Source organism: Poeciliopsis prolifica, unplaced genomic scaffold, assembly GCF_027474105.1.
Source record: "Poeciliopsis prolifica strain line A6 unplaced genomic scaffold, Auburn_PproV2 SCAFFOLD042, whole genome shotgun sequence".
NCBI lineage: Eukaryota > Metazoa > Chordata > Actinopteri > Cyprinodontiformes > Poeciliidae > Poeciliopsis > Poeciliopsis prolifica.
Genome location: NW_026562417.1, coordinates 3788904 through 3801946, shown reverse-complemented (window position 1 = coordinate 3801946; position 13043 = coordinate 3788904). Strand labels below are relative to the sequence as shown.

General features: G+C 39.6%; 1 protein-coding gene across 4 annotated transcripts in view; it reads right to left on the bottom strand.

Annotated features, from left to right (window-relative positions):
• Window positions 1-13043, bottom strand: part of cdk17 (cyclin-dependent kinase 17) — a 45652-nt gene that overhangs the window by 3995 nt on the left and 28614 nt on the right. For all 4 annotated transcript variants that reach the window (XM_055055617.1, XM_055055615.1, XM_055055616.1 and 1 more), the window contains 13 exons: window positions 11569-11702; window positions 8259-8384; window positions 6235-6291; window positions 6017-6131; window positions 5067-5161; window positions 4125-4187; window positions 2885-3008; window positions 2553-2673; window positions 2249-2346; window positions 2056-2161; window positions 1787-1829; window positions 633-723; window positions 27-104 (listed from right to left, as the gene is read on the bottom strand). In XM_055055617.1, the coding sequence (XP_054911592.1) occupies window positions 27-104; window positions 633-723; window positions 1787-1829; window positions 2056-2161; window positions 2249-2346; window positions 2553-2673; window positions 2885-3008; window positions 4125-4187; window positions 5067-5161; window positions 6017-6131; window positions 6235-6291; window positions 8259-8384; window positions 11569-11702 (1251 nt within the window). The remainder of the gene's footprint in view (window positions 1-26; window positions 105-632; window positions 724-1786; window positions 1830-2055; window positions 2162-2248; window positions 2347-2552; window positions 2674-2884; window positions 3009-4124; window positions 4188-5066; window positions 5162-6016; window positions 6132-6234; window positions 6292-8258; window positions 8385-11568; window positions 11703-13043) is intronic.

Sequence of the window (13043 nt, the reverse complement as noted above, 5' to 3'; positions counted from 1 at the left end):
GAAATGAAATGAAATTCGTGGCCCACCTGACTCGGGGTAGGAGGAGTTCCTGTAGCCGGGATCCCTCTGAAGCTGCAGCTCTTTTAACGTGAACATCGACACGCCTGAAACACAGGAGAGATAGAAACTCAGCTAGCTTAACTTGATAACTTTAGCTGAAGGCTAACTATTGCAGACAGCTAGCTTCATGCTACATTTAGCTACCTGAAATACAGTAGAGAAAGACACTCAGCTAGCTTAACACAAAACCTTCAGCTAGCTGATACAGGCAACAGCGAGCTTAAAGAACACAACCGACACCCAGCTTAGCTAGTTAAGACATCGGAGAGACAGAGACTCAACTAGCTTAACGCAATACGTTGAGCTAACTGAAACACAGGAGATAGCCAGCTTAAACATTTTTAGCTAACTGAAACAAAAGAGACAACTAGCTTAATGCAACAGATTTAGCTAGCTGAAACACAAGAAACAGCTAGCTCAATGCAACACATTTAAGTAGACAAATCACAGGAGACAGCTAACTTAACACAACGTGGGACAGGAAATCAAAGAACGAGTGATGCAGGAAGGCCTGAGGAGAGCAGGCAGCAGCTGGGATTGCACAGGACATGTATTTATGTGTGTGTGCTCACTTTCAGGCAGTGTGTGGACTCTCATCCCGAGCTGCCTGAAATAGGAATGTTTCATCGCCTCATCAGCTGAAATCCTCGCCTTGGACTCGTACTGCAGAAACACAAGAGTTCAACGAAACGTCACCCACTAGAGAAATGTGAATGATTCACATTCACTCGCATTATGAGTCAAAGTGGTGAAACAGCAGAGTTAGCACATATGAATTCCAAAGGGTGAATAACTGCACTCCCTGCTGTCTGCATGTGGTACTGACTGAATTCAAATCCAACAGGATTAAATCTGGATTAACTGATAAAGAAACTGGGATTTGGTAGGGAATCAGCTATGGCACCGTCAACACTAATTAGCACCTTTAGCAGAGATATGTAGCACGACTTCAAATAAATGCATCTTTAATTTCTTTAGAAATTTGAACTGAACATTTCAGAAAAATCAAACCTATAATTTACAATTAATCTATATTCGACGTTCATTCATTTTTATGCATTTTTACTTTTACAAAAAAATGGCATGGATAATTAATTCCTTGAAATAAAAGAGCAGGCTCTTGTATTAGCGGAAGATAACTGAGCCATTAGATATTTTGTTATGAACAATAACTTGTTAGCATGATTTTTCGTCTACTAAAGTCCATTTTTCATGATTAACCCTTACAATTCCTACGATTTGACCAGGAAGTAACCACATGATGGATGTAAAAATGCTAATAAGACTCTACTACAATAAAAGAAGAATTTATGGAAGGATTTCTACTTGTAAAGGGGAGGCAAGAAATATATTCAGTATTTTAGCCGATCACCGATCTTTAAAAAGATTGAGCTTCTGATTCCAATTTGACTTAAAATTGCTAAATATATTGACAAAGTTGCTAACATAGCAATAGTGGGGTGAATATCGTCAAAGGAAATTTGGGAAAATTTATTGGCCTAGTCGGATTAACGATGCGCTCCTACTTGTATTCAAATACTTTCAGCCTCTGGAAAAAAAAAAGCTTCAACATTTTTAATTCCACATTTAAACAACTATTTACCTTCAACTATCCAGATGGAGGACTACAAAGGATTATTACTAAGCATCTTATTTGTGGCTTTAACGTGACAACCTTCCATTAAATGAATCCCAGTGCCAGACGTGTGCGTTGGTTGACACTTACTCTGAGGAACGCCAACAGCAGCTCGATACCTTCACTGTCCAGCCTGAAGGAGAAGAGAAGAGCAATAGCTCAGTATGTACCAGCAGAAAGGCCTGATGGGAATGTGGAGGACTCCTGGGAGGAAGGAAGTGCACAGCCGGCTCTAATGTTCGGCAGGATTTCCTGCCTGAAATGGCCAAACACATCACTGGACGCATTCAAACCAGCCCGGGGATGCATAAGAAGAAATAAACTAACACAAAACAAGAGGAAGCAGCAGCACAGTGTACCTGGGTGCATGGTTGATCAGCGGCTGCGGTTTGTATTTTGGGAAGTTGTAGGATTTAAACTCTTCGATGGTGGAGATTCCTGGCCAGTTCTCCTCTGTGGGCGTGCCTGAAGTTGCAACGGTCCAATCAGAGACAGTTAGATGGCTACCAGCCAGCGTTACCATGATGATTGTGTTCAGGATGGGGTCCTCACCCAGCAGCCTGAAAATGAGATGGAGCTCATCCTCCACGGTGGAGCCGGGGAACAGAGGCCGACCTGCAGCCATCTCGTAGAATATACAGCCCACCCCCCTGGAGAGCAAACAGCCAATCAGATGGCAGAACAACAGCGCACTGTAGATATGTCACCGAGGCGGCATGGTGGGAGCAGGAAGAGGAGGAAGGAAAAAGCACTGCATGGTCGGATGTTTCTCTGGGTTTAGATATTTATCTGACTCCGTCTGCTTCACTGTTTCTGTGGGGGAAACTGATAAAGAGGGGCATGATGGGAGATTTACCACATGTCGATCTGTGTGGAGTACTCTGAGGATCCCAGGAGCACATCTGGAGGCCGGTACCAGAGAGTCACCACCTCGTTGGAATACGTCTTGGTCGGGACGGATTTCGCCCTCGCCAGACCTGCAGAACATCAGCACACATCAAGCCTGGAACCGGAGCGTTTCCATCGCAAAAGCCCTCTGGCATTTATCAGTTTTGGAGCTGATTTTTCAGCTAATTTGAACAAAAATTTTATTTGCCTTCCTGTTATCCGCTCTCTCTTTCACACAGACTGAAAGGACTACAGATTTTCTTTTTAGCAATAAACTGGAGCTCTTGAGGTTCCTCTTACCAAAATCAGCCAGCTTCAGTTCCCCTCTTTCATTGATTAGGAGGTTCTGCGGCTTCAGGTCTCTGTGGAGAACTTTCCTCTTGTGACAGTAAGACAAACCTCGTAAAATCTGGAACAGGAAGATCTGGAAACGCACATTTCAGAATCTAATGAATTTACTGTCATCTGAGCAAACATTTAGTCTAGGCAACTTTACAAATTTTAGGATGGTGAATCGGACCTAAATATGACTTTTTTTTAACCTTACATTTCAAATCTTAAATGTCAAAATGTTTTATCATCCGAATCTTTCTCTCTCTCAAACTCAAATAACAAAAGTGAAAGTGGTTAAGCGACGCTAGGCTAGAAAGTCTGTCAGGAATTCTGTGAAATACTAAAACAGAATTGAAACTAAAATGGAATTTGTACAAAACCAGAGTGTATGTTAAAATAGAAGGGATGCTAATCAAAAGTTATCCGAGCAAGTTTTTTAAAATCAGGTTTTTGCTAAAATTATGTTGAAACAGAATCATCTTAGCCATGTCATCATCATTTCTGTTTTAGCGTAGCTTCCTTTGTGGCTTTTTTTGCTGTTGCGTTGTGGATTATGCATTTTGTTGACCCTTCTGAGCAACCATACAATTCAGATATTATAATACGTACTTGAGTAACACAGACTATTACAACTCTTAGCCAATTGAGCTTCCTAAGAGCATAACTCAACTACAATTACTACAAAACTCAACTGCAAAGATCAGAAAGTGCTTCAACCAATATTACGTTCCATAAAACGGAAACCTGCATGTTTTAGAAGTGATTTTAAGGTGCTTCTATTGGATTTTAAATGTATCACTTGTCTAATCCAGCCTATGTAATCACTTCACTTTCCACCATGCAAATCCCCCAATTCCTTCCTGAGAGGCCTTCTGTTGTTAGAAGCCAAAAGTCAAATCTAAAACTCATGATGAGGAATCGTTCGTTTACTACTGCCTCAACATTCTTCCCAAAAACCTGAAGGACGCTGGCTTAGAGTGACCTGTTTGAACTTTAGGAATTCAGCCCTACATTGGCCAAAATTAACTTAACTTATGTATGTATTCAGTTTCATTTGATTTCAATCAACTGATTCATTAGTCAGTCAGTGTAATTTTTTACTACCATTTTTATTTTATTATAAATGAAAAACTTTATTTATTTTTTCACATTCAGTTCTGCAGTTTATCTGACATTTATTGAAGTCGTCTATTTATCGTATGCTCACCTTCACATTGTGCATGCTCATGATGTTTCCACAGTCGTCCATGTACTGCTTCAGATCTTTATCCTACAAGAGGAGATCATGACATAACTACCATGACTGCCACAAATAGTTAATCATCGTCTGTTGGATATTGATCAAACATAAACAGGAAGTGGCTTTAACCTAACCTAAACCATAGGGTCACTGCAGTTTATAAGGTAAAATTATATAAAAGGCTAAAAGAAGCTAAAATACTAATGGTTGCATCTCGGCTTCCACTTGCATATTGAGTTACAGTAATATATTCTATGCAATGTAAAACAAATAATGTAAAACCTAAAATTTGAAGAAAAAAAAACAAAACAAAAAAGCTCAAATTATTCCCAGGTGCTAAACAGCACAAAAGCTGTTTAACTGCCCAACTTCAAAATGGCCACTGCCTTGTGTCCTCCATCAGCCCTGAAACTGGATGATTGACTGCCATTAATAGGCAGGAAATAAAACATCCACTGTGAAACACAACAAACATTTTATAATGTAATTCTCAATTATGCCACAGGATGGAGCAGTTTCCCCCAAGGGGTGAAAAATTTATGAAAAGTTGAATATTATAAAAAGTATGAGGGTTATGAATACCAAGAGAGACAGACAGCAGTAGGAGAGTAAGATGAATAGTATAAAAGTTGAATGGTGAAAATAGCACAAAGTACGCAGGAGAAGAAGTGCGGCAAAATTTACGGAGCAACCAGAAAAGTGGAACTGAATAGTGTGAAGGCTGTAGGCATTCACACTAACTACATAAAATAGCACAAGTTGGATGATTGCTTTTGGTTTTTCAAGAAAAAACCCAATGAAAGCATAGATGGGTGCAAAATATTTTCAATGTCTTTAAAATCATCAACACGATAAAGAACGAAGGATAGAGCAGCATGTCGTGCTCTTCTTGGTGTAAATCATACTTACCAAATACTCAAAGACGAGCGTGAGGCTCTTGTCCGTGTGGACGATGTCGTGTAACGTCACTATGTTGGCGTGTTTCAAGTCTTTTAGAAGTGACACTGTAGAGAAAAAGAAGACGACGAAACAACAGACGCATCATTAAGGGATACATTTGCTGTGTTCACTGGAAAATTCTGGCTTTGGGAACATTCTACTTGTAACAATTAAGCACTGAATGAACAAACGTTTTCTGTAAAAATCCCAAACTTTTCCAAGTCTTCCAAGTCCTTTGCGTTCATTCGAAATGTAAAATTCAAAGATCCACTGAACTTATGGAGAAAGTGTAGAGCAGGCAGGTTTGGTGTACACCAAGAGAAAGCAGACACTGAGAGGAAGGAAGTAGAAGGAAAGAAGAAAGGACAGAAGGAAAGGTGATTGAAAGTAAGGAAGGAAGGACAGAAAGAAATAAAGAACAGAAGAGGTGCTTGAAAAAAAACAGAATGAATAAAGAAGCAGAAGGGAAAAAGAATGAATGAGAATGACGGAAAGAAATGGAGGCAGAACACTATGAAGGTAGGAAGGACAAAAAGAAGCAAGGATGGAAGAAAGAATGAAGACAAAAAAGATGAAAGGAGGAAGGAAGGACGGAGTAGTAGAAAGTAGGACACAAAGAAGGTTTAAAATATGCATTTTAGTTGGTTTCTGAAATGGAAGTAGAACACCAAGAGGGACAGAAGAAAGGAAAGGAAAATGCAAAGAGAGAATTAGGGAAGCAAGTAAGAGTGAGGATGGAAGGAAGGACATATGGAAAAAATAATTGAGAAAGATGGACACAAGTAAAGGGAAGAAGTGAGGACACTAAGTTAAGACAACATTTAGCCAAAGGAATGGTGCTAACAGTAGTGTCATGAGGGTTCATCAGACTGCGCTCTACGCCAGCCGAGCCTCAGCTCTACATGAACAGCGAGGGTCACCTTCTCTGATGGCGGTGCAGGGAGCTCCTTCCTCATGCTCCAGGCGGATCTCCTTCAGCGCCACCAGGTTGTCCGTCAGCTTACTGCGTCCCTTAAACACTGTGGCGTACGTCCCCTAAACATGACAGGAGGGTTTTCACGATTCCAGTGAGGAAACGGCATGTGAGGCGCGCGCATGCCAGCACCTGTTCCTCTAACGCTACTCAAGGCTTCCTCACCTCTCCAAGCTTGTCCAGCTTGATGTACGTCTCCAGCTTCCCAAAGCCGATTTCAGACTGCAGAGAACGACAAGAACATGATTCATCAAGTTGTGAATGTGGCATTTTCAAAAACATATTTAGCGACTGGCAGTTACAACATGGTGGTAATAGCCCCCATGCTAACACTAAACTGATGGCTAAAATAAGCATTTTAGCTGATTTTTTGATGTATTAGCTGTGTTTATCATACTCAATGGAGTAATAATAACTAAATGTTTTTTTTTTGTTATTGTTATATAATATATTCACCACCAGACATTCAACACAAAAGTAAGAATCTGATTTATACTTTGTTACAGTTCAATACCAGAAAAAAAACACAAAAAAACACGCCCATTTCTTAACACCAAATTAATAACAAGTAATATTATTGTTTATAAAATATAAGCTCTTTTGAAATACTGTTTATCTTGTACTACTGACTTATTACTTAAGAATTGTGCTTTTGATGAATTAGCAGAAAAGTCTAGATGTTTTCTGATGTCATTAGTGTTAAATATATTTTAAAACCGACATTTGTTAGAGCAGAAATACTTTCTAAGAAGTTGTTTTTGTAGGAAAGGATTGCTGACGATTTTTACTTTTACAAAAGTAAAAATAAGATGTTTACTTCATGGCACTTGGTTACCAGAAAACGTGCTCATCATCTATTAGCAACAGATTATCAACAAATATTGTTATTGTTCAAAAAACATGAGATTTCTTCTATTCTTTTGAAATATTATTTATCTTATACTACTGAACAATAATTGTGCAGTTAGTGAATCTTTCTGAAAAGTAAAAATGTTTTTTTTTGTCATTTGTGGTAAATATATTTTAAAACTTACATTCAAAGCAAAGTGAAAATCTGATTTATACTTTGTTGCAGTTCGCTACCAGAAGAAACGTTCGTCTCTTAACACCAAATTAATGACACGTACTAATATTGTTCATTAAGCATAAGCTATTTTGAAATACTGCCTTGATTAGACACAAAAAATTTACGGTTTGTACGTTTTGCAAAGGTAAAAATAAAATTGTGCATTTGGTGAATTTGGCAGAAAAGTGGAAATTCTTTTTCAGTTTATACATTTTGCAAAGTAAAAATCTGATTTTTACTTTGTTACCAGAAAACGCGCTCATCTCTTAGCAACAGATTAGCAACAAATATTATTGTTCAAAAACATATAATTTCTTCTGCTCTTTTGACATACCACTTATTTGTAGTGTATTACTTAACCACTTGACAAGAACTGTGCATTCTTGTCAGAAAAGTAAAAAAAAAAATTTTTTCCATCATTGGTGCTAAATAAATAATAAAACAGAGATTCAACAAAAAAGTGAAAATTTGACTTACACTTTGTGGCAGTTCATTACCAGAAAAAGAAAAAATAATTTCTTAACGGTAGATTAATAACAAGTAATTCATCTAAAAATATTTTTTATAAAACATAAGAAATAGTGCTTTAAACAAAAGAAATTTCTAGTTGGTAAATTTTGCAAAAGTAAAAATCAGATGTTTACTTTGTGGCACTTGGTTACCAGAAAACGTGTTCATCTCTTAGCAACAGATTATCAACAAATATTGTTATTGTTCAAAAAACATGAGATTTCTTCTACTCTTTTAAAATATTACTTGTACTGAGTAGAGTAAGTCACTGTGAGTCAAAATGCTTGTGATAAAACCCACATCCTACTGGTAATGTCAACATGCAAGTCGCTATGCATGCCAGTAATAGCCAGCGTCCAGAGCATGATAATGTTAACTGATTTATTGAGTCATTTATTGCTTCTTAATAAGCACTGCCACATTTTTTTACTTGTGAATCTGCAGCAAAGCAATATGATCTCCCCCGGCAGAGTTTTATAATCTGATCTGATGGAAGTTGGAGGTGAGCTACTGGGACTCTTTGCCTCTCGAAGGGCCAGTTGCCGTGGATACCAGCCCAGAGGGAGCCTGGGTAATGAGTGTGCGAGTGCAGGGAGAGGAGGCTGCAACTGACCAGCGAGGCGCGGCGGGAGCGGCGGCTCAGCGGCTGGTCGAAGGGCGGGCTGCTGAGCTGCAGCTTCTCCAGGTAGCCGTCTGGGATGCGGATGTCAGCAGGCAGCGACAGACGCTTGTTCAGGTCCTGAAAGCACACGGGGTCAAATGTTTATGCTTAAACATCATTTCATGGGAACAGCAATGTCCATATTCCTCAGCTGGATTCATTAATCTTTGATATACACGGTTAGATAACAACAGGAGCTAATGGCTGCTAGACGCTGTTGCTCCCATCACAGCATGAGGACAGACAAGCTTCTCCAACCTGGCTCATGCTACATGAATATATGTCGTTAGAGAAATATTCACACCCTTTTTATGTCATATTACATCACAATTACAAACTTCTATGTGGTTAACTGAGATTTGATTTAGTCGACCCACACACAGAGGCCAAATGTTTTATCAAGGAACAAAAAGAAGATGGATTTTTGTCATAATGTGTTGCAAGATTCTATGGAAACGTTTAACTGCCAAAGATTTGAAATACATTCAGGAGCAGTATCTCATTAAATGAGAAAACTGTAATGTGTCAGAGCAATGAGAGACTCTCAGTTTAACTGGTCATAACAAGATTTGTTTCTCCTTTTAATCTGTTTTGCATCTCGTTTTCTTGTTAAAAAGAAAAATCTTCTAATTTTAACGAGGAACTTTTTCATTGTCGAGAGATTGAAAACTTGTGAAAATGAAAATGTTCTTGTTAAAACCATTTCATTTCAATAAGTTTTACATCTTGTTACAATGAGAAGGTTTTCTCTTTTTAACAAGTTGCTGCTCCCAGCTTTATTTCCAAGCTCTGGCAGTTAAATTCTTCGGTAATATTCAGCTCCCCTGAGTCAAAATGTTGTCTTTGCTGGAAAAAGAAAAAAAAATTAAATTAAATACAATTAAAAAAATGTATTGTCACTGCACGGTGCAGCCACTACCATGGGTGGTGTATGTCACAGGAAACCTCAATAAAACATATAATTTCTTCTGCTCTTTTGACATACCACTTATTTGTAGTGTATTACTTAACACTGTGAATATCGGCCCAGTTCTAAATCAGATATTTGCTGCTGCAACATGATGATGGTAATAAGTTAAGGGGTGTGAATACTACCTGGAGAAATAAGATGGAACTCTGAGTCCACCCACACACTCGCACAGCGCCTGAAATAACTCTCTCCACTTCTGATGACAGATCAGGTCCATCAGGTAAAAATACAGGACCGCTTGTGCTAGCTTGACTGCAGCAGAAGCTTACTGTATAAACACACACATACATACACACACACACACACCTTGTCATCTGAAGGCAGCAGCTGTCTAGAAGCTTCAGCTTCTCCTCAGGATCAAAGCTAAACACCGGGAGGCGTGACAGCTAACGACTCTCTGAACGTCTCACCAGCAGAACCTGAGCTGTCTGAAACCGAGGCAACACATTCATCTGACTGAAGAATAATGATGCTCAGTATAGATCGGACTTCAAATATTCTATTTATTACAGAAATTTCCACCAACTTATTCTCAGCTAAATAATAGAAAGATGTTCAACTGGCTTTATTTCTGTCATTACTGACTATTTTCGGACTCCGATTGTCTACATGACAACCATTAAGAACCATCTACCAGCTGTTTAGTAGTTATACCAAGAAAAATAGCCTTTTCTGTTCCATCATCACAAATATAATCAGACGAGGACTTTTCTAAAAACAAACAAAGTCTTCATGTTTGGGACAAACTATTAAGGGTCAGGATTGCTGGTGGAAAGTCAAATTATACTCTTATGTGGTTAGTTCAAGTTAATTCATGATTTTAATAAGGGGTTAATTACTTTTTGTCATTGGGCCACGTTGGTTTGGAAAGATTTTGATGGTCTGAAGTAGAAAGGCACAGATAAGAGAATTGGGGCCGATCTCATTATTCGTTATCAACATTAACATTTCTTTTTTGGCTTTTTCTTTTTTGGCCAAAAGATCCACAATGCTGACTTCACCACCAATTCTCTACTTAAATTAAACTACCCATTATGCTGCGCGGCACCACCGTCAAATGACCAACCTCCAGAAAAAAAAGATATGAATTGTTGTTAATATCGGCCCAGTTCTATTTATCGGACCAATACCAATAAAATAATTTTAAAAAAAAGACTAATATGTGGTGCTGATATATTTTGCAATATAACAATAACAATAACAATATAACAATAAACAGGAAATAATCTGCTCTGTGTATACATCACATTTCTCATATAGTCATTTTATGAGGCACAGGCGAATAAGTAAGAAGTTAGCTTTTGCAAATTTGTAAAATCGTTTTGGATTAGTTTCTATATTTTTGAGTGTTCATAAGGACAAACTGTGAGTCCTGAACCGAATTACTAAAAAACTGTTGTTTTGTTACTTCCACATAACAGACCCAATGTTTTTATGCTGATTGTGTGTGGGTGTGTGTGTGTGCTGGGTCAAGTGATCATTACCACATCCCTGAGTTCCTCGTCTGTTCTGCACCCAGCATTCAAAACAAGTGAAAAATAGGTCAGTGTGTAGTTGTGAGCGAGAACCCACATTAGCATCAGAGGTGCCGGGTTTTGATTTGTTCTGTTCTCTTCTCGGTCAGCAGGGGGCAGTACGCCTCCAGGCTGAGTGGCAGCTGGGACCCACTCATTTCTGGTTTACCAGCTCAGCTGTTTGCTTCAATCACCAGAGAAGAACAACACACCAGCAGCCAGAGCAACGTAATGATGCTGAGGGTCAGAGTGTGCGTTCATAAACCAATAGAGAATTCATCCAAGACGGGAGCTCTTCTTGTTCTTACAGCTGAGCTGGAAAAAAGGACTGAATCTATTCATCATATCTGACACCTCAGGGTGGTTCTCTGGATTTTCTGCTTGATAAAAAAAAACTCAAATCATTACTGATTAGATCTAATACGGCTGAACCTGACCACAAAATAAAAATGGACCGCGCTTGTTTCCAGCATCAGAGCTGGTGATGGCCATGTGTTTAAACCCCCACTTGGTAGGAAATCTATTTTCCAGTCTGCTCTTGAGCTGTGACAGCTGACATGGAGAAAAATCCTACATTCTCTCTACCAGATCCTCCAGGAACCATTGCAGATATCAGTATCCTCACATCCAGAGCTGAGGAGTCAGTTGCAGGCCCTGCCCCCTCTAAACCCACTGCAGTGTGCGTGTGTGTGTGTGGGGTGGGGTGGGGTGGGGGTGGGGGGTGGGGGGGTGAGAGAGAGAGAGAGTGTGTGCGTGTGTGTGTGAGACAGGGTCTCACCTCCATGGAGATCCGGCGGTGAACTCTGTTCCTCAGACAGACGCCCGTCGGGGACTGGACCTCATCTGAAGATGTTCCTGAAGCCTGGTCACTTTCCCCATCAGAACCCATCTTCAGGTTCTCATGGACGATGTCTGGATGGAGAAAAGTAAACCAGCCAGACGGTTATTCCAAATAAAATTTACTGAGGGCTTCTTAGTATGAATCAGATCTGCTTTGATAGTCTGGTAGACTCTGTTCAATGGAGGACTAAAATCCTAACCTTTGTAACGTTTCCAGCTGCTGCAGTCCACTTTCACACTCAACTGTGTCAAATAAATCAAACCATTTGAAAAACTTGTTTACCCTATAACAAGTGGGGACGCTGCAGGAGGAACCACTGAAGAAAACAACATAATCACATGGAAGTTGTGTTACCACATAACGCAACTTCCTTCTTCACAAAATGTAAATAAAAATGGAGTGGCGTCACATTTTAGTGCTTGTAGGATTTCTCTTTTTAAAAGACCTCAAGCCATTTGTCTTGCTGCCTCTGGACTTGCACGTTTATTTTGTTGCTTTTTCCCAGAATGCCCTGCGCTGTAGTCTACTTCCTGCTTTTGGAGTGGTCTTCAATCAGCTTGGCATTCACATATGCATTTAAACTGCATCAGAGTTTACTTCAACTGAACTGAGATCAGTTTGCTTTTTTGGTCCACATCAGAGTTAAATTGTGGATCGAGACGTTCCCGAACAAACCGGACTTTCTAGGCAAACGGACTGGAGTTGGATTAAAATGGACTAAACAGAGTGAATGCATCCTAAAACTCTGTAGTTTTCCTGTACATCTACTAGTGGCTTTCATAAACTCAGGTTCTCCTCCAGCCTTGATTGACACAAAGTCAGTCGCTTTAAATCTTTCAGTTGTTGCTCTGACTGTAGCTGAGCAGGTTTAGAGAATTAGCTAAATTCCCTTTTTGAGAGAAAGGGCCTCCGAATCATTTCCTTTTTACACTTAAAGTAGGCAGTCAGAGATATGCAAATTATTATCTTCAATAAGCAACATCTTTTAAACACAAAAACAATCAGCACTGGCGTTCCCCAAAGGAGTGTCTTCGGCCCACTTATCTCTCTCTGCGCAAATGAAACCTCAGGAGACCAGTCTGTGGGTTTGCGTACAACACCAGCTATTAGTCAGATCCAGGACAGAGGTGAGTCTGCATACAGGTGGGAGGTAGTTCCCCAGTGGTCTGATCAAAACTGCCCAGAGCTTATCAAAAGAGAAGACGGCTGGAAGTCCTGGATCACTTCTGATTTCTAGAACTCTCCATTCAGGAGATGTACAGGTGTAGGGTCAGGCAAAAAGCACAGATAACCTCTCTGCAGACCCCGCTCACTCTGGACACAAACTGCTTAAGCTTTCACTTTCAGCATCATTTGCCTCAAATTTTGCTGCAGTTTTTCCTAAGGCTTTGCATTTAGTTAAAGAGAGATTT